The sequence below is a fragment of the Hippoglossus stenolepis genome, chromosome 12 (assembly GCF_022539355.2).
Source record: "Hippoglossus stenolepis isolate QCI-W04-F060 chromosome 12, HSTE1.2, whole genome shotgun sequence".
Taxonomy (NCBI): domain Eukaryota; kingdom Metazoa; phylum Chordata; class Actinopteri; order Pleuronectiformes; family Pleuronectidae; genus Hippoglossus; species Hippoglossus stenolepis.
This window is the reverse complement of record NC_061494.1, coordinates 10377433-10398550: the sequence shown is the minus strand read 5'-3', so window position 1 is coordinate 10398550 and position 21118 is coordinate 10377433. Positions and strand designations below refer to the sequence as shown.

The following is a 21118-nucleotide window of genomic DNA, read 5'->3' as shown; positions in this document are numbered from 1 at the left end:
TGTATTCGTGTGCAAACACTCCCCAAGCAGTGAGCATCCTCAGCACACATCAAAACTACCTCAACGTGCTAGAAACAGAGATTCAGTCTAAAAGTGTCTTCAAAACACTGACCACCTGTATCCACATTCTCAACGTTTGACTCATTATGCAAGACGCTCTCTCTTGATCACTTCATGCAAACTGAACGATAATAATAATGGTACTATTTAATCCATTTAAATAGGATTTTTTTGTGCTCAAGCTACTTTCATTAGCCTGTATGGTTTTCAATCAACTGCCAGGGGCAGCTAGAGTGAATAAGGGTCATATAGGACAGATTTTGCAATTGGCAGAAAATCAATATATTTTGGCATGTAGCCAATACAATATAATCACATCCAATAAATACATAATCACTATGTATCTTATGTTAAGTCATGTTATAGTATAGTATAGTGTGGTATAGTATGGTGTAGTACAGAATAGTAGTATAGAATAGTGCAGGGTAGTATTGTTTACTATAGTGTAATGTAGTGTAGTATAGTATGGCATAGAGTAGTACAATATAGTATCATAGTATAGAGTAGTACAGTGCAGTATAGTGTAGTATGGTACTGTATAGTATTGTATAGTATAGTGTCAAAGCAGTTTGATCAGGGACCTAACTTGAAGTTTGATTCATAATTCATTTTTTAATTTTTTCTACTGGAATAAAATATTTCAAGTAGGCCCATTAGTCCCTTGATCAGAGTTAAGGTTAAATTATACCCAGGTTAAAATGCACTGTGTTATTGGATATTTTGGTGTCACAGTGAGTAATAATGAATCATAATTAAGTCATAATCCTAAATAAATTGGTGGCAGTAAAAGTGCGTGGCATCACTGATCTGCTCTCCTCTCCTGTATGTAAACAGCAGATAAAGTGCAGCAGAGATAAAGTGCAGATTGTCTCATGGTGGTGCTCCCAGTGAACCCACGGTTGAATAGGCCGCCCTGACCGGGGAGCAAGCGACGTGACGGGTGGCGGAGGGAGAGAGACAGGTCCTCCCATGTGATGTGACCGAGGCCTGACGGACCGTGCCTGTGTGTTATGGCTCCTCCTGCTACAGTGGAACGGGACCAGACGTAAGACCAGTGCAGGGGAACGGGAATAACACACCGCCGTACGCGTTTTCTCTTCTACCGGAGCCGCGGCTAGAACATGGCAGATCGTGCAGTGTTGACGAAAAACACATAGTCGATGTGCTCGGCGTCGCCTCTTCTGCTGTGAAAGGCTTCGACATTTCCTCAGGATTAACAACACCCCAAATGAACTCCGTCAGAGCAAGTAACGTTAGCAGAAGACCCAGGCGAGTGTCGAGGCCGCGCCCGGTGCAGCCGGAGAGGAACCACCAGGAAAGAGGTGATGTGAGCTAGCCTCGCCGGGCGGCTTGTCAAACGCCTAACCCCAGGGTGTGAACTGTGTGTTTTAATGGTTGCACTTATTAAAATTGTATTTGTGTTCACCTGTGCTGCGGCCATTAGTGCAACGCTGGTTGTTGAGGTGGAGCAGTAGGGGGCTAACAGCCGCCTCAGAGGGTCGCCGTGCAGCCAGGAAACACCGAGGCTTTTGTGCGTGAACCTAGCATTCAGGCCGCGCTTTGTTTTGCTTGATTTTTGCCCCGACACGGCCTTTCTTTCCCCCGTCCGGACTCACACCGCTGCCGAATGCACTTATCTCGCCAGCCAACGTTACATTCGCGATGAAACTAACAAGCGGCTAACCACGGCTCGCTCGGTTCACGAGTGACAAACGCAAGAGAGGGATTCACGAACAGTGGTTTTGCCCCTTGTCGTAGCATGCTAACTGGGGCTAGCCTCTGCAAGTTAGCTGTTGTTATTAGCATGCTTGGCTAGCTACCGTCGCTCTTGTGTTTAAAAACCGCAACTTTTATTTGATTTACAACGTTGAAATGTTAATGCACGGATTTAATGTCAGTAATAAACGTAGTTAGATCTCTGTGACGACTCGGGCACATTGCATTTGAGGGTTTTCTCCATTGCCGCTGTGTGACAGCAGTGGGATGTAAACGAATATCCACTGCATATTTCTACAAAGTAAACATTGGAACTAGAGATGCTCTTAAATCATCGCTGCCATCACCGGTGCGAGAGATCTCTGTCCACAGTGAATAATAACATCAGAGATTGGTTCTTGAATCTTTATGTGAGGTTGTCAGGTGGATTAGTGTCATGTTGTGATATTGGATCTCTTAGCATCAGTCGAATCAGCTGCAGAAGGTTTCCTCTCACTTGTCACTTATAAGAGATGATTGTAAACAGGAAACACTTGATAAACAAAACATTATTAAAGAAAATTGACAGTTGTCCATATCCTAATAATTACTAGGTTTTCAGTGCATCTCCTCGTCTTAATCCATTTATTCTAGATATTTACAGCGTGGCTCAGTTGTTATTTTAATGTGACTTTAAATTAAATTAATTTAATTTACAGTGTGATATGAAAACAGAAAGTTGATACCACCTTACCCCCTTTCACATAAAACTGTATATTTGCTGCTAAATGAAACTTTGTTTAAGTCCAATATGGTTGAATCATTACATTTCTCAGAGAAGTTGTTGTATTTGGCCTGGTTTGTTACATACACAGTGTTTGTAGTGGTTACTGGCCCAGTAGCTGGGGAGAGTCAACCTTGCAACCAGAGCAACAAGCAGACAGAGTTTGCATCTCCCATCTGGGGTATCTATCAACTCATCATGCCATGGTGAATAGGTTTCCAAGTTGATGTCCCTTGTCTTGTTTAGGGTTTATGCTGTGCTTGTTTTTCTGATGATTGATTACCCTCTTGATAGGATCTGTAATCAAGCTGTAGCACACAGAGCAAGCAATAAACAAAACTTGTTTTGTTTTTTACCTGGGTTTTCTCTAATAGGTTTGATTAAGAGCTTTTATGGCAATTCCCTTTGCTAATCTGTTGTTACAATCTATTGATCATTACTGACCATCCACTGTTATAAAGCTGAAGCTTATATGACTATAGTTAAGCTTTAGTTGAATGTTAAATTCATGCCACAAACTATCTGAAACATCCAATATCGCCGATGAAGCTACACATGAATCAGGGCTCTAAACTAGGAAAGACTATGGCACGCACATGTGAATACTTAATATTATTTAGTCATAGTGCTTGCTATTGAAAGATGACTCAAATCCTTAATGAGCAATCAAAAACACATTTCTTGTGTTTATCCTTTTGTTGTGCATCGTCCATTCCTTTGCATTTGTTTATTTAACAGCATTGTAATTGTATTCATTTATTCTATCTTTTGCACCATTTGTAGATGAGGACGTTCCTGCAGATATGGTTGCAGAAGAATCCGGTCCAGGAGCTCAGAACAGTCCCTACCAACTTAGAAGAAAGTCTCTGCCCAAGAGAACTGTGTGTCCGACAAAGACCAACATGGAGGTTCGTTTACCAGACACCCTGAAAGGATTGTAGACATTTTTATTTTGTCAAAAAGCACTAATCAATATGTATATATTTCCCCTGGCTTTTTTAATCTACAGGGTGCTTCCACTTCAACCACAGACAACTTTGGACACCGACCTAAGCGTCCGAGAGTTTCGGGAAAGTGTCCAGAATTACCAGGTAAGAAAAAACGCATCACTGCACTTTTAATGTGTCATATGCAAAGATGCATTCATCACAGCATTTCCCAACCGCTCTGAGGGATAACTGAGGGGGTAATTGGAGTAGATTTATGGACACCTTCTCATTCTATACAATGAGAGAACTGTGATGACCCATTTATCAGAGCAAAATGTACAGTATGTCCCAGATGTTGTCCACTAGTATTGAGCTGTAATGTATCACACAAAGGGTCATGTTGCTGTTTTCAAATTCTGCTGTGAATAAATGTTTCACTTTCAATTTTATAATGAGAGGTCTGTGAACTGCAAAGAGCCTATTTATACAATATGATTTGTAGGTTATGGTATCAACCTCTTGTGTGGTCACCTCTTTAAAAAGCTCTTTAGTAAAGACATGAAGCAGATGCATGAGTTTCACAAAGTGGAAATTATAGATATGTTATTTGTGGCATTTGGAGTCTTTCTCTTACTGTGTAGTGCTAGCCAAAGCAACCATTGTATGCTATTTGCTTTTGGCTTTGCACTTAATGGTTTTGAGATGTCAGAGTACACGGTCAAGACATTAGTCTCTCCTGCTGTGCTCATGGTTGCTCCTCATGATTTCTCTTAAAATCGAAGAGACCTCCATATCAAATTTCATTTCTATGTCCTTTCTCAGACTCATTTTAGCCCCGAATCTTGCTGTGCGCAATGCAGGCCTTCAGCTTCTCTGCAGAAATATGATGCTATTGTTATCGTGATCATATATGTCCTGCAGCTGTCTAACCTCACCCAAAACTCTGTTCTTTCTAAATATTTTATTCTGATTCTGTGTTCATCCTCCTCCCAGCAGCTCCAGCAGAGCAGTACTTGCAGGAGAAGCTTCCGGACGAGGTGGTGCTAAAGATCTTCTCGTACCTGTTGGAGCAGGACTTGTGCCGTGCCGCATGTGTGTGCAAACGCTTCAGTGAGCTGGCCAATGACCCCATCCTATGGTGAGAAATCTTGAAATAGATTATCTGTAGACTTTCTCCTTATCACTACCTTGTGTTAGTTATTTTGTGCCTTTTGTGTTTATTTAGTAAATGGGTCGACAGCAGCTTTAAGTTTTCTATCTTACGAATATACTTAGTTCAAATGTTCTTTGGGCAAGATTCCCATATACATAGACACTTGTTCAACTCATTATTGTTTAAATAGTGTTTTTAATATGCCTTTGTTTGGGTTGTGTATCTCATTTGCAATCACAAACAACAATGTTTTTTGAGTCTGGAGACAAAGAAAAGCTACACACAAAAGAGAGGAGGACGCTGTTAATCATCATTCTTCCTTCATGTTTCAGGAAGAGGCTTTACATGGAAGTTTTTGAATACACACGGCCCATGATGCACCCTGAGGCAGGGAAGTTCTACCAGATAAACCCAGAAGATTATGAGCAGCCAAACCCTTGGAAGGAAAGTTTTCAGCAGCTGGTACGGAACCTCCTCTGAGCTCAGTGGTTTACTGCTGATCATTTAAAAATCTTGCTTGATTTATTCTTCCTTTTTTTTTTGTCCCCCCAAAAAATCTGTCACCATCCTAAAAAGAAGCACCTGATTTCATATTTTACCATGAAGCGAATGACACACTGTCACAGCTGTTGGAACAGAGCATTTCTCTTCTTATTAGAGCTTTTATTGTCGATATGCAGTATGTAGTAGCACTGACTTTGCAGTTTCCATCTGTGCGACATTAAATCCTCCTGTGTACAGACAGCTAATGTCATGTGAAAGGGTAATGCCACAAGCTATAATGGTGACTTTCAGTGAGCGTGATGGTGTTTAATAGTTTTTTTTATGTTATATTGACCTTAAGGATTGTTTTCCCTAGACAATTTGTTTTCTCGTGAGGACTTGTTTCCCTCCATCTGGTTCAATGTCAGTGAAATGTCTTTGTTGTCTTAATTATTTCATTATGAATCATTTGTTTCTTAAAAATGTGAAAGTGAAATGATAGTAAAATGATAGTGTGACTGTTTTTTTTTACAGTATAAAGGAGCACACGTTAAACCAGGCTTTGCAGAACACTTCTACAGTAATCCTGCCAGATACAAAGGGAGAGATAACATGTTTGTAAGTGAACTTTTTTCAACTTCTTATTTTTTTTTATTCTTCCCCCTGTTTAAATGCTCCTGTCATTGACCTAACTTGGGATGTTTCTCCAGTATTACGACACCATCGAGGACGCTCTCGGGGGAGGTCAGGAGCCTCACTTTGACGGCCTCATATTCGTCCACTCTGGTATTTACACAGACGAGTGGATCTACATCGAGTCGCCTATCACAATGATCGGAGCAGGTATGTGTGTGTCGAAAGTCACGATTACCACTTTATTGTGTATTCATTAAGTCTTGTGTCGACTTTAACGTCCCTTGTCATTCTGCAGCTCCTGGAAAAGTAGCAGAGAAAGTCATCATTGAGAACACCAGAGACTCCACGTTTGTATTCATGGAAGGCTCAGAAGATGCTTACGTTGGCTACATGACCATTAGGGTGAGATGACATTTAAAAAGTTAACATGCACGCTCGCTCAGTATGTCATGTGGTGTTGCTAACATTTATTGGGTCCACTGCAGTTCAATCCTGATGATAAATCCGCCCAGCACCACAATGCACATCACTGCTTGGAGATTACAGTCAACTGCAGCCCCATCATCGACCACTGCATCATACGTAGCACGTGCACAGGTAATGATCTTCAGCTGGAATCTGTTGTCGTAACTGCTGGATTTTATGTTGTGCTAATAAATAAATCTATCCTGCTTGTTTCAGTGGGTTCAGCAGTCTGCGTCAGCGGCCAAGGTGCTTGTCCAACGATCAAGCACTGCAACATCAGTGACTGTGAAAATGTCGGGCTTTATATCACCGACCATGCACAGGTAACACAAACACTTTCATCCATGTCACATATTATGTTAACATTATATAGCACCTACAATGCAGATCAAAGTGCTTTACAACAATGAGTTTACATAAAAGACGTGATGACGTACAATAAACAAGGGCGGTAATAATAGTATAAAATAATTAAAAAAAGAAATGTTCAAAATAGCTTTAATCACACAACATTGTTAATATTTCAGGGAATATACGAAGACAACGAGATCTCCAACAACGCTCTGGCTGGGATCTGGGTGAAAAACCATGGCAATCCAATTATCAGAAGGAATCACATCCACCACGGCAGGGACGTGGGTGTTTTTACATTCGACCACGGCATGGTAAGATACAGCTTACTAGTGTTTGTTTAAAAAAAAAAAAGACTGTTTCCTGTTCGCTGACAGCTGCAGTTGTTTTTCCTGACTGCTTCACAATAAGTGAGCAGTTTTGAAGAACTGCACTAATTACGGTGTCACTGCAATGCCGCAGTTGTATAATGCTCTCATATGAATATGAATGTGTGAAGACCTTTATTTAAGTATAATTAGTGTTTGCATTGTATATATTGTGGAATTTAGGATTTCTCCATTTCCATTTCCAGGGTTACTTTGAGAGCTGTAACATCCATAGGAACCGTATAGCCGGCTTTGAGGTAAAGGCCTACGCCAATCCAACGGTGGTTCGCTGCGAGATCCATCATGGTCAGACGGGGGGCATCTACGTGCACGAAAAGGGCCGCGGCCAGTTCATCGAAAACAAGATCTATGCAAATAACTTTGCGGGGGTGTGGATCACGTCTAACAGTGACCCCACAATAAGGTCAGTGTGGTCTGGATTTCAAAACTCAAATATGGAACTGAAAGTATTATCTAAATGGTATAGAATTAGTCATTGGTTCATGCCCTGAAATGTCTTGTTTTTGTCCAAATAGGGGCAATGCCATTTTTAATGGCAATCAAGGTGGCGTCTACATTTTTGGTGATGGCCGAGGCCTCATCGAAGGAAATGACATCTACGGTAACGCCCTAGCAGGAATCCAGATCAGGACAAACAGCTGCCCAATTGTCAGACACAACAAGATCCATGATGGCCAACATGGCGGCATTTACGTGGTAAATATTTTCAAAGCACGGGTTGCCATTAAACCCATGAAGGTTTTTTGTATTAGAAGTAGTGTTACATGTTTCTTTCACTTTCTTTAGGTTTTAATGCTATCAGTTGGAAACAGCACTAATGTATGGGTTGTTGTTGTGTATCACGCAGCATGAAAAAGGACAAGGCGTCATCGAGGAGAATGAGGTGTACAGCAACACGCTGGCAGGAGTGTGGGTGACAACAGGCAGCACGCCAGTACTGAGGAGGAACAGGATACACAGCGGGAAGCAGGTAAGACTACACGACAGTGACAAGTTTAATGTTGAGGAATAAATGTAAAGTCACAAACCAGAAAAAGCCGACACACAGACTCGATGAGATGATTGGTGTTTCCTGATGTGATGAAGTTACACCAACACTTCTCTCATATATTTACTAAATAACAGTCTTGATCTTATGTGGATATATCTGTCTTGTTGACACACATTTATAAAATGCATTTTATACTAATGTTTTTTTCTTTGAAACAGGTTGGGGTCTACTTCTATGACAATGGCCATGGGGTGCTGGAAGACAATGATATCTACAATCACATGTACTCTGGAGTTCAAATTAGGTGTGTTGGAAATTGAAAGTGATACAAAATCTGTCGTTTTGATGCGATGACTGTCGCAGTGATGACAGCTGTTCCAGGAAGGAATTGCATGTAGCATTGGTGAAGCAGTGGATCAACTCCCCATTGTGTGCCCTTTCTTTTCTTTGACAGGACTGGCAGCAATCCTAAGATCAGGCGGAACAAGATCTGGGGAGGCCAGAATGGAGGCATTTTGGTCTACAACTCAGGTGAGATACCAAGAAGCATCTGCTCTGGTTCTTGTTAATCAGCTGTTGGACTTTTATGGCAATGTGTCTCTTCTCTGTTTCTCTTATGACGAAATACAAATGTGCGTTTCAGGCCTAGGCTTTATCGAGGACAATGAGATCTTTGACAATGCCATGGCTGGAGTGTGGATCAAGACGGACAGCAACCCCACTCTGCGGAGAAATAAGATCCACGATGGGAGAGATGGTGGGATCTGTATATTCAATGGAGGAAGAGGTAACTCATCAATTTGTTTTACGAAAGTAATGGTCAGAAGGGGGACGTCTGGATTTCATTTGGCAAGAGTCAGTGTAGAGTCAGAAACAATTTTCAATTTGCTTTTTTTTATAGTTTCATGTAAGCAGTTTCTGTAATTGACTTTGTCATTGTCTATTTTTTAAGGTTTGCTAGAAGAAAATGACATCTTCAGAAATGCCCAAGCAGGAGTCCTCATTAGCACCAACAGCCACCCGGTCCTGCGGAAAAACAGAATATTTGACGGTTTTGCTGCAGGTGAGTAAAACCTGTGCACGAGCTGTCATTATGTAAATTTGTGATTAGGTCTCTGATTCTCAATATTAAAATGTCAGTGTAAGCAAACAGTTCACTGTAATATGGAATGTGTGCTTTGTTTTTTTTTAATGGCAGGTATTGAGATCACCAATCATGCGACAGCGACCCTAGAGGGCAACCAGATCTTCAACAATCGCTTTGGGGGATTGTTTCTCGCATCCGGTGTCAATGTTACGATGAAAGGTAGCGTTGCGTCTCAGAAAGATTTTTAACACTTTGTCTTGACAAATCTTCAAATGCAAGTCGCATGAACTTCATTAATTTGTGCTTTCTGTCCTCCAGATAATAAAATAATGAACAATCAAGATGCAATTGAAAAGGCTGTTAGCAGAGGTCAGTGCCTGTACAAGATTTCAAGTTACACCAGCTACCCAATGCATGATTTTTACAGGTAATGTATGTTTGTATTCAGTAGAATATGCTGTTGCATATGTTTTGTAAAAGTTAACCAACACACTTTGGGTTCCCACAGGTGTCACACCTGTAACACCACAGACCGCAACGCCATCTGCGTGAACTGCATCAAGAAGTGTCACCAAGGACACGACGTGGAGTTCATCAGACACGATAGGTCAGTTTTACTCTCCCAAAGTACTTCAAATGAATGATGTGAGTTTTGTGACCAGGGAGCGACCTAATGAAACCCTGACCTTATTCTTACACCTGCATAAAACCACATTTGGGTTTCCATCCTTGATGAGTGTGATCTAACAGGGTTTAGAAAGGGATCGATCATGAGTGTCAGAAGAGCAGGTTTGATCATTGTACATCACATCATAAACAATAACTATTAGAGACAGTGAGGAGATCAGGCAATGACAAATGATCGTGGACCCCTTGTATGACTGATAATCTTGTTGTGTAAACATAAAATGCATTGCACACGTTTCTGTGCATGAGCTCATATCAGCAGAGACACATCTTCTGTCCATGTTTAACTGCTGAAGATGGCCACAGGGGCTTAAAAGGGAAATTTACTCAAATCACCAAAAGTCATTAATTCGATGAAGGTGAAATGCTGTCAAACAAATAGAGTGCAGATGAAGGCAGCTTTATCTACCATCAGATTGTGGGCTAATGAATGACTCATTAAGAGTGAAGAGTAAAGAAAAAATATAATATGAAAGACAAAACAAAACCAGGGACAATTAAAACTTGCACAACCCACTTAAATTTAAAAGAATCTTATCCCGGCAACTAAATTGCCAAATAAGGAAGTTCGATTTTGTAATTAGCTGTTTTCTTCTTCTTGTTTGAAACATTAGTTCATGTACACCTTTTATTAGTAAAACAAGAAATAGCGTTTGCAAAGGATTACCAGTTAAGTTTAATATATCAATCAGCCCCCAAACCTTATATTCTGTATTCCAGAGTTAATATATGCAATATAGATCCTATACCAACTGTGTTTTCTTCTGTTTACCTCCATGGAGTTTAACTAATGTGATTTCTCCTCCTCCCATCTTCTCCACCTACAGATTCTTCTGTGACTGTGGTGCAGGGACGCTGTCAAATCCATGCACATTAGCCGGAGAGCCGACTCACGACACAGACACACTGTATGACTCAGCTCCTCCTATAGAGTCCAATACACTGCAGCACAACTGAGCTCCAGAGCTGAAGACCTCTTGCGCTCCAGCAGTAACGGACATAAGACACTTTACGTTGTGCGGCGGAGGACGAAATCCAAACTAAAGTACAGATTCACTTTGACAGAGCATATACAGTGACTTTAAAAAAAAAAAAAAGACTCTACACGAATATGCTAAAAGGAGACATTTAGAGAAGAAACCTAAAGTCTGATTATTGATGCCTCACCTTTTTTCCTCAATTATTTTACAACAAAAAAAAGACTTCAGTGGGACCGAGCAGAAGAGCAGCTGACTCAGGGTTTGTGGGTGTGTTGGTTCAGTCAAGTTAAGTGAAACTGATGAGATGGACAAAAAGCCACAGGCTCCCCTGCTACTAAAGAAGTGGAGGAACGAGGTTCTGCAGTCATGTACAGTCAGGGGAGGCACAACTTTTCTCATGAGGAGGCAAATTCTCCAAAACACAGCAATGCTTCCATCACTGGGCAACCGACGTGCTCGTACGATACGTACGGGAAAAATGACCTAGCACTTCAGCTTTTTCTCCCCCTCGAGACAACTGTTGAGATTTTGATTTTAATGCTTTTTGTGTAGTTTTGTATTTTCATGCAAAAATCTTACTGTACTTGAATGTCTTTATTTTATTAAATGTGTTTAAATTTTTTTTGTTATTATACCCTAGAATTGCTGTAATTATACTCATGTCGCAGTATCTAACTTCTTTCTATGAAAGAGATCAGAGAAAAGAGAGGAAAACACTAAACCTTTTCTCCAGCAACGTTGACTCATTTACATTTTGCAATACAGTAAAATAGATGCTGCGATGTGCTTTCACAGGACTTGTCGAGGAGCGTTGTCTTTGTTAGCGAGCTGAACAGTTACGTCTGTTTTACATAATCTATGCATATTTTGTTTGTCATTCAAAATCCAGCATTTTTACTCAAGGCTGCAGTCGTTTTAAGAGTTTAGGAATCTAGTTTACAAACTAGATATTGCCTTTTTTATTTAATATTAAAATCAAACCGGCTCATCTGCTATGACATGGCTGATCAGCTGGCTGGGGTCCGGGTATTGTGCATCTGTTGGGACATTTGTATGATTGTACCCACTGCGGTATATTGATTTGTCAGTTTGGTAGATTGCAAAATCTATATAGGTCTGCATTAGTCAATGAACAGCCACAAATGCTGCTACAAGGCCAAGATGTACAATTTCTTTAATATGACAGATTTTATTTTTTACTTTTAGGGCTCAGAAAAAATAAGCCGACAAGTCTTGTGAAAGCACAACAAACCCCATCGTGTTTGTTCCCTCATTTGCCATCGTTGCTGGAGAATTGAAAATGCTTTTACTCTACTGAAGCTGAGACAAGTACCTATACACAGCGCTATATGGTTTCATTTCACACAGCCCCCCCCTCGTCCCTCATTCATGTGTACTGGTGATTGTGGGTTCTCATACAGACTGAAATGTATGCATGTATCATAACATCTAGACTTAATATATTGTGAAGTATTCAATAACCGTTATGTAGGCGCTAGCGTGAATTAAAAGGGTTTAATTTCCTAGATGAAACATTGTCATTTTTTTTAAAAATAAACTTTATTAGATCATTACAGTAGTGTTTTTTCAAGTGCTGACTAAACAAATGATCCAGAAACAATGTTTTTTTAAATTTTTTTTTTTAAACAAACTACACATTGTTGAGCATCTGAACAAGGGAATGAAAGTGTGTGCCGCCCTTAGTGGCATCTTCAGCGAACTGGCAGAGCTTCCTGCAAGAGAGAAGGGGAGAGGAAATCAGAACAATACTTTGGACCGAGATACTTTGACAGAGTATTCAGGCCACAATGAAGAAACTAAAATCGAGTATCAGGACTTTGAAAAGACTGTCCAAGTAACAGTTTTCTAAAGAAAGAACTACAGAGTTTGAGGAAGTTGCCTCCTGTGGAGGAGGAAATGTTTGGTAGTGGTCGACTGCAAGGATATTGTTTACGTCTGGATATTCAAAGGGGTTTTGTAGTTTCTCAAGAATCAGTCCGATTGGTTCATCCAGGGGGAGTGGATCTCCAGCCAGCATCAGTTCTCATTGCAGCTTATTTCCTTACGACTTCACTAATTCCAGAAATCTCTCTGTATGTGGAACGTATATCTCAAAAAACATTCTTATCAGATGCACAACAACAGATTCTTCAGTGCGGGGTTCTGCATACTGATTCTCACTTGAACGAACTTTCAATTATATATGATAAGTTGAATATTATAAAATAAACAGGCAAAAACAGTTGCAACCAGCATTAACACAGGCCAAATAAATAGTCCATATACAACAGGTGGTCTAAATACTTTGTCACAGTTCTAGACACCAAGTTCAAATCAAAGTGTTACTGCAGTAACACTACAGAAAATATACAACTGTAATATGAACACATACTTGAACAGTCTGAGGCTCAGGGTGCCCTTCTCAAACTCTCTGGCCTTCCTGTGTCCTGACTGGATGACCTCCTCTGGGAGGTTCGCAAGTCGAGCAGCGTTGAAGCCGTAACTCTTGGGACAAGCACCGCTGATGAACTTGTAGAGGAATGTAATGGTTTCCTGACTTGGATCCTCACATTCATTCTCCACCATGCAGGCCTGAAAAAGGGACAAATCAGGGGAAAGCACATTTAGAATGCACAATAACATGGTCAGATATTTCCCTGGATTATAATTTTAGTCACCGCCCGTTGTCGTTGCTGTATATAGCTTGTTTTTGCGTCGCAGTACTCACCATGTGGCCCAACCGCACAGCAGGGTTGTTGGTGTAATCCTCCACCAGGGAGTGGTAATGTGTGGAGAAGAGGGTGCGACAGCAGATCTTCTCAGCGAGTTCATTCACAACAGCACTGGCAATCGCTGTGCCATCATATGTGGCTGTGCCCCTTCCTGCAAATAGGTCACCACTGAATGATCACACCAAACAAACAAACCACCACAGGGACTGAACGGTTCTGAAGAGAAAGCCCATGAATGAGCCATATTTCTAACAATACCTAATTCATCCAGGAGCACGAGTGAATGCTTGGTGGCATGGTGCAGGATGCTGGCAGTCTCACTTAACTCCACAAAGAAGGTGCTCTCTCCTACGTAGAGAAGACAGATTGGACAATAAAAGTCAAACACATGAGGAGGAAGCTCAGATCAATAAACATCATACTTTAGCTGAGTCTCAATTCAGGAGCTTCATCCTTCAGTGGCTGCATTTGAAGACTGACTGCGTCACAGCGGCGCGACTTGATTGTCTCATTTCAGAGGCTCGTCCAAATGAGTCCTTTCATCCCAAAGAAACAAAGGCTCCAGCGGGAGGATCCTTCTCAGGCCAACCTATCCCAGGATGCATTGTGCATCAGCAATGAACTGTTTCTCAGAGGTAATTGTGCCAGAAAGTGACAAGACTTTCGATGCTTAAATATCAGGCTTCAACTCAATCAAACTAACTAAAAAACCCAAAAGGCATTAAAACCTTCTCCAACTGTAACTGTTGCTGGGCGACAGCAGTAAGAGCCGGACAAGCTGGTAACGCTGATCACAGAAATCCAGCCCGTTTACGCTAATCTACTACGTCCTCCAAAGGAGGCGACTCCTGAATATGGACACAGCTTGTATTCATTACAAGAATGTGTGATGTTACCAGCCATAATGTTATCAGAGGCTCCCAGTCTGGTGAAGACTCTGTCGACTGGTGTGAAGCGCAGGCTCTCAGCAGGAACGTAGCAACCCAGCTGAGCCAGGATGATCACAAGCCCACACTGTGCACAGAGAGCAGAGCTGCATAAGAACATGGACCAACAGAGACTTCTCATGGACCTGCACTGTCCACGTCATTATCTCTTTCTCTACATGTGTCCATAAGTGACCCACCTGTCTCATGAGAGTGGACTTTCCACCCATGTTTGGTCCCGTGACAAGGACACACAACGCGGGACTTCTCTCCTCGTCAGTTTCGTCGCTGCCGATAAAGATGTCATTTGGAATGAAGTCGTCACCAAAGAAGGTCTTGGTGACACACGGGTGGCGGGATCCGACGAGGTCCACAAAGGGCGCTACCTGGTTGTTACCCTCAGGGAGAACCAGCTGCGGCCTGGTCATCGGTCCGTCTCCATCCTGACTGTAGCGTGACAGGGCCAGCAGTACATCTAAGAAGAAAGACAAGACAATTAAGTGGTAGTAAAGGTTTTTAAAAAGACTATCGTCTTGATTTTGTCTCAGCTCTGTTAAAACTACATTAAATAAAAGCATGAAAACTTACATTTTGCAGAATAAAACATGCTGAAAAGATGTAAATTCATGTTTATATTTTACATAAATGTTATTTGGGTTAATTCAGGTTATACCTTTTTGTGCATTTGTTTTTTTATTTAGTTATTTATAATATGGTTTAAGGTTAAACTAAGAAAAAATACAACCTACAATTGTCATTAAAGTTTGATGACTACATATTGAGAATTATTGTCATTTTTTAAATATAAGTATTGGAACTCAGTAATATCGGTTTCGGTCTCATCAGTTGGGCTCTAATATTTAACTTAGTCAAGTTTTCAGTTAATGAGAGAAAGGTTTTCATCAAGCGCTCAGACTGTTGCAACATCATATTAAGGATGTTGCACCAATATGGAGATATGTTGGTAACCGCTGCAGGAAATGTATTAAGAGCAGACACCTGCTTGTTTTTTCCTCTGAAAAGAAAAACATACAATATAACTCTAAGTAGATGTGAAGAGGAACACTTTGTTCTGTACTAGAATAATATACAAATAATACTTTACCAATTAGACTTATGCATGCTGTTAAATAATACAAAAAAAAGATAATTACCAAGCACTGCCATGCACTCGACACCAGTCTTCCACTCTCTGTAGTCTTTGTCAAAGTTGAAGAAGAGCCTCCTCATGCAGTCTTTCAAGGCAGCGTCTCTCTTCTCCTCAATTCCTTGCAGCTCTGAAAACATCCGCTCAGTCTCCTCTGTCACGTAGCGCTTCCAGCCTTTCTTTGTAGACTTCACCTCGTACTCTTCAGGAATTTTCCGATCGGAGAAGCTGTCGGGCACCTCCATCTGGTAGCGGTTCCTTCCTGTTCCCCAGTAGGCCATGTTTTTACAGCCAAGCCTCTTCTTCTGTCTGTCCAGGTAATCCAGCAGCTCTCGTTCACAGTTCTGGACTCCGGTCAGGGATTGGTCGTACTCGGGGTCAAAGCCAAGTTTTGGGCTTATGATACCGGTGGTGCGGGCTTTCTGGTGGTCAAAAGCCGTCTCCCAGCGCCGGAGTTCGGCAGAGAGGTCAGGAAAGAGGCCGTCGTTCTCACTTTTCAGACTGACAACTTGACGGAGCAGCGAGGAGCGAAATTCACTCGTCATGGGAGCAAGGATAGAAACAATTTCCTGCATAGTTTTGAAACCTTCCAGTGCAGAGAGGAAGTCTGTTATCTTGCGTTTGCTGTAGGTGACCTCCTCATAGAGAACCGCTCTGCTGTCAGGGTGGTCCTGGCCCTTCAGAGGAGTTCCAATGCTGTGGATTTTACTCAGGAGACGGTCCAGGTCTGGGAGTTTCTTCAGCAGGTCTGAGACCTCAGTAGCCTGGGCCTGAGCTCCCATCAGGTCCTCAACGGCATCCAGTCTGTCCCTCACGGATGTTGGGTTACACAGCGGAGCACAGAGCCACTGCTTCAGCAGCCTCTTGCCAAATGGGGTAGCGCATGTGTCCAAACGTTCCAGTAGCGCCCCCTCGGTTCCTCCTGACCCATTCTGAAAGATTTCCAAGTTTGCCAGCGTCACTCCATCGAGGACCATTCGCTGACGAGTCCGGGCAAAGAAACTGGCGGGTCCGGCAGCTTTCTCCATCTCAACGTCGACAGGGACGTATTCTTCAAAGTTGGCCATGGAGAGCAGCTCCATATCTACCAGACATTTCTTCAGGTAGAAAATGCATCCACCCAGTGCTGAGAGAGCCATCTCGTAGCCCTCTTTAGGAGTGAGGCACAGTGAATCACTCTCAGAGGTCATCTTCTTCAAAAGAGGAGGCAGAAAGTGGTTTCCAGCCCCCTGCTCCTTGCCTGTGGTATCTTTGAAGTAGTCTTCCTCTGAGAGGGTTTTAAGGGTCTTCTGTGCGTCCCAGAACTGCGTTCCTGCATTAAGCCCTTCCTGCAGAGCAGAGGATAGAGAGGCCTTCAGTATTTTGCGTGTTTCGACGGACGGGTTCCCCCTTTCAAAGAGCACCTCAACTGGTGCAAAGTGGGCTATGAGGGTGCGCAGGCGTGAGCAGTGACGATCGTCTGGGAACTGACCCACGTGAAAATAACCCACAGACGTGTCTACAAAGCAGACTCCATAGGTGCGACATTGACCAGAGCTGTCCTCTTCTGCCTTCTCCTTTAAACTCAGCAGGAACTTGCTCTGACTCTCTGAGGGGGCGCCGTCCAACACACTGTAGGTTTGGGTTCCGCGAGTGATAATCCGGCACACCTCTCTTCTCACCACACGGTCAAATTTTGTGGGCTTGAACATGGTCTTACAGCGAGTTTCCATCATCTCCGGGGTCTCTGTCTGCTCCACTCGAGCCACCTTGTAGCCTTTCTGGACCAGTACGTCCGAGAAACGGCCAAAGCCAATCTCTGGAAAACCCGAGTGTGCCCAGTTCCCCTTCATGAAGGTCAGTCCCAGCTCGTTGACTCCAATCACAGCGTCCACGTGGTACAGCTCATAAAACTTGCCCACCTTGTAGAAGATGACTGTATCAAACATCTCAGATTTGAGCTGCCACCACCGACGCATACCCGGAGAGTTTCTGTTCAGAAAGTCTTCAGGCACGTACAGGGTGGAAGGGTCGTAGTCATCCTCGGACTGTCGCTTCCTTTGCTTGTCTTTCCTCCGGCCGTCCTGCAACCATTCCAGTTTGTCATGGTCCCAAACTGTTGCTGCTCCACCGCTGCCTGAACTATTTGCTTGGCTGTCAAAGTTGTCAGGGGCAGAGAAGGCGGATAAGCGTGACTTTGTGTCCGCAGCGACAGCTGCTGGAGCTCGTTTAGGCGCAGCAGATGGGGTAGTTGCCAGTTTGGGTTTTGCACTAGCCGACTTTTCTTCAGGACGTTTGCGCTTCGCAGGCTTGATGGGGCTTTCTACCTTGGACTCATGCATGCTCTCCTCTTTCTCCTCTTTCTCCTCTTCCTCCTCTTCACTACTCACTGTTCCTTCTTCCTCTTCATCCTCACTGCTGGAAGCAGCTTGTTCTGGTTTAAATTCATCACCCGAGTCGTCACTGTCTGAGGCAACAACAATGCGACGTCGCTTGGCCTTGTTGCTCTTTTCTGTTGAAGCCCGGGATGAACGGCGACTGACTTTGGATGACTTCACTTCCTCATGTTCCTGGTCATCCTCATCACTGAGCTCTTCATCAGTTAGAGTTGATTTGTCAACCTGACAAAAGATAGATAACGACACGTTGTTGGCATGATCAGACTCACTATGAACTATGAGAAGTGATATCTGTGTTACTGTGCCTTGAGTAATGTTATGATTAGATGCTATAGAAAAATTGGCATAGATTTAAATTAAATAGAATGACTCACTAAATATTTTAGATACAAATGAAAGATTTACAATGTAGATATTTCCAGCATGCTAACTGAATGTTAAAACAATGTTACCTCCATCTCTTCTTCATACTCATCTTCATCATCAGATGGGTCTGTGCAGAGCGGCATCTGGATTCTTTTTTCAGGGCTGTCGAACATGACTCCGTCAGCAAGTTCCATCGCATGTTGGATCACAGGCTTGGCGCTGAAGAACACCCCGCCGGTTTTGGCATCACTGCTGTCAGAGCCTGAAACAACGGAGAACAAGCTCATCATTCAACTGGGACAAAATGGCCATGAAGTTTGCTTAATGGAGGGACATGACACATAATAATTTAATAATTTAATTTTTTGTATTATCATTACAGGAGTAATTTCTGCAAACCTTGATACGCTCGGATATATTTGGTGCTGACCCATCCTCTGGTGGGAGGTTCATCGAAGAAATGGACGTGAATGCGTTGCGCTCGACCGCGGCCTCTCATCTGCTGACCAGTCAGAGGTTGGGGTACCACCATGCATGGCCACCAAGGGTGTCCCTCCAATTTTGCCCACACGAGGGCACCGGCACTGAACGAGCATGTGGAGCTGCTGGGGGAAAGAAAATCAAAGGCACATTTGAGGAAATAATTTATTAGCACCCCCACTGATCCAGGTCTAAGTGAAAGTGTAACTGCAAATGCAAACTGAAAATGCCCTGAGGTTTATATCTGTGCAACAGTTGAAGGTCAATGATAATAATCTTAAAAGTATAGCTTAGGTTACAAGGCAGGAACCCAAATGGAATGAATAAAACTGGAACAAAACATCGTAAAACACGCAATAACACTCAACATTCCATGCTCATGTCCTGATATGAGATATGTAGTTGCACTTTCCACGTATATCATAATGCTGTACTTAATTGTACTTCAAATGAATGCCACAATTCAAAGTGATAAATAAGGTACATGTTTTTACTGCTGTTGTAATTCAACTATGATAATGACTATTATTATGAATGTTGCCACCAGGCTCATTCTATTATGTTGTGATTTATTTTTGTCATCTCGTGGATGTGGAGCAAAATTCTGAATATTTTTTATTGAAGCAGCGAGCAAATGTTTGTAATGAAACTCAAATACCACAGCTATCACCAAACCAGCTCATGGTGTGATGGCAGCTGTCTGCAGCCACTGGTGATAATCTGTAATCCACGTGGTTACATTAGATTAGCAGTGAATTAAACAGTGGAAACGTCCTTGTCCGGTGTTTAATCGGGTCACTGTTCAGATGTCAGGCTCATTGAATGCATGAAACTGAACCGGATGGTTTCCCTTAGTTTTCAAATGACTCGTTTCACAGTTGCAGAAACACTTTTTAAGCATTTGCTGCTTTTTGCGGACGCTCTTCACCACGAAGAGGCCAAACGGTGATAAACGTAGTTCCAGCAATTACACCGCGCCCGACATCCTCACCCACCTTTCTTTAGCTGCAGCGGCCTTGTCTCCGAACAGCTTCTTGAATCCACCTTTCGCAGCCCTGGACTCACTCTTCGGTTTGACTCGGTTGCTCTTGGCTTGTTGTTGTTGTCTCGCCTGCTCTTTCGGGGACGAGCTGGACTTCTCCACCGAGGAGGGCAGGTCCGCCTCGGTCGGAGAGGGACTGGGCTTCGGCTTCGGCTTGGAGGCCGGCGGCGGCGACTTGGCGAAGAAGCTGAACAGAGAGCTTTGCTTCGCCATGTTTGTGAATCTGCAGGTTTGTCGTGTGGTTGCAGAGAGAAGAACCTGAGCACCGTGTCCTCGGACTCCTGCACCACCTCACCCAGGAAACACGGGGCCGGGTTCGCGGGAAACTCACGCAGGAAGCTTCCGCCAATGACGAGTGAAATGAGAAGTCACGTGGTCAAAACATGACTTCCGTTGGCGCCAAGAGGATTTCTTTTTTTTACTTTACAACTTTATTAACAGCACAGAGGCTCCACTTTATCGTGTACAAATATTAATCTACTGTAAAAGAGAAAGAAAAAACTACGTTACAATTTAAAAACCCTTCATTGAAAATGTTACTTTAGTATATAACTAGACTCTGGAATAAAAGGCACTCAAAATATTAAAAGTAAAAATACTCAATGCATAATAGTCCTTGTTATAAGATAAGATAAAATAAGATAATACTAGTGAGTAAATACTGAGTCAGTAATAATGAGTAGCATGCGATAACTGTATTAAGTGTAAAGGATGTATTAAGTGTAAGGATAATAATTCCTAAGTGTAAGGAAATATAAGAAACACAGGGAAATATGAATGGAATAAAAACTAATATGTACAGTGTAAAAACAAGACAAATATGTGCGAGGGAATGGATTGCACATGAACCATTGAATTGCACAGATTCAATGAATATTGCACAGTTAGGAGAGTTAAACCAGAGTTAAAGTGCAGTTATTGTTTTACTATGACATATTATACCATCAGATTACACACTGACTCCATACTGTTCCTGTACCACCAGCAGAGTGCAGCAGCACACTGGAAGCTCATGAGTATTACCCTCTGTTTTGATATTCTTCATATTCCTACAATTCCACTCTGCGATTCCAATATTTCAGTTTATTTCCAACTTTGCTCATCGAACACAAAGCTGAGCCTTGTGCCTTCTTCACCCCAATATCTTGTTTTTTTTGTTACAGCAAGAATTGCACATAAACTTTGATTTGTGGCCATTTGTGTCTGATGTGACACACTGTTACATCATTTGATCAATGGGAATGAAAGGAGCAGTGCAAAGCCTTAAAGCATGAGTCATCATTTATACAGAGGCCTTGATTCCGCACGAGTCTCCAAAATATTACAGTCTGCCTGCACGCTCCCAGCTGTGAGGTAC

The 21118-nt window shown here is 42.4% G+C and overlaps 2 protein-coding genes across 5 annotated transcripts; one reads left to right on the top strand and one right to left on the bottom strand.

Moving 5' to 3' along the window:
• Positions 1-980: 980 nt before the first annotated feature.
• Positions 981-12262, top strand: fbxo11a (F-box protein 11a). Of its 3 annotated transcripts, none has more exons than XR_004698009.2 (22): positions 981-1382; positions 3323-3447; positions 3549-3630; positions 4462-4606; positions 4954-5083; positions 5639-5722; positions 5815-5947; positions 6036-6142; positions 6226-6337; positions 6422-6528; positions 6733-6870; positions 7131-7348; positions 7461-7641; positions 7793-7915; positions 8155-8240; positions 8391-8467; positions 8580-8723; positions 8889-8999; positions 9135-9242; positions 9342-9392; positions 9532-9630; positions 10538-10674. XR_004698009.2 is itself a non-coding variant. In XM_035172317.2 (22 exons), the coding sequence occupies exons 1-22, from the start codon at positions 1289-1291 to the stop codon at positions 10665-10667; spliced, it is 2640 nt and encodes an 879-aa protein (XP_035028208.1). In that variant the 5' UTR covers positions 981-1288; the 3' UTR covers positions 10668-12262. The 3 variants fall into 3 exon arrangements, 2 of the variants coding, with proteins under 2 accessions (XP_035028208.1, XP_035028207.1); XM_035172317.2 differs by having other exon boundaries at positions 4465-4606; positions 9342-9450; positions 10538-12262; XM_035172316.2 differs by having other exon boundaries at positions 982-1382; positions 9342-9450; positions 10538-12262.
• On the bottom strand, positions 12232-20147 carry msh6 (mutS homolog 6 (E. coli)). Of its 2 annotated transcripts, none has more exons than XM_035172314.2 (10): positions 19715-20147; positions 18639-18844; positions 18326-18501; positions 15503-18095; positions 14549-14823; positions 14319-14436; positions 13681-13770; positions 13419-13573; positions 13083-13282; positions 12232-12423 (listed from the first exon to the last, which is right to left on the bottom strand). In XM_035172314.2, exons 1-10 carry the CDS (start codon positions 19972-19974, stop codon positions 12342-12344), a joined length of 4155 nt encoding a protein of 1384 aa, XP_035028205.2. In that variant the 5' UTR covers positions 19975-20147; the 3' UTR covers positions 12232-12341. The 2 variants fall into 2 exon arrangements, with proteins under 2 accessions (XP_035028205.2, XP_035028206.2); XM_035172315.2 differs by having other exon boundaries at positions 18639-18841.
• Between the last annotated feature and the right edge of the window lie 971 nt (positions 20148-21118).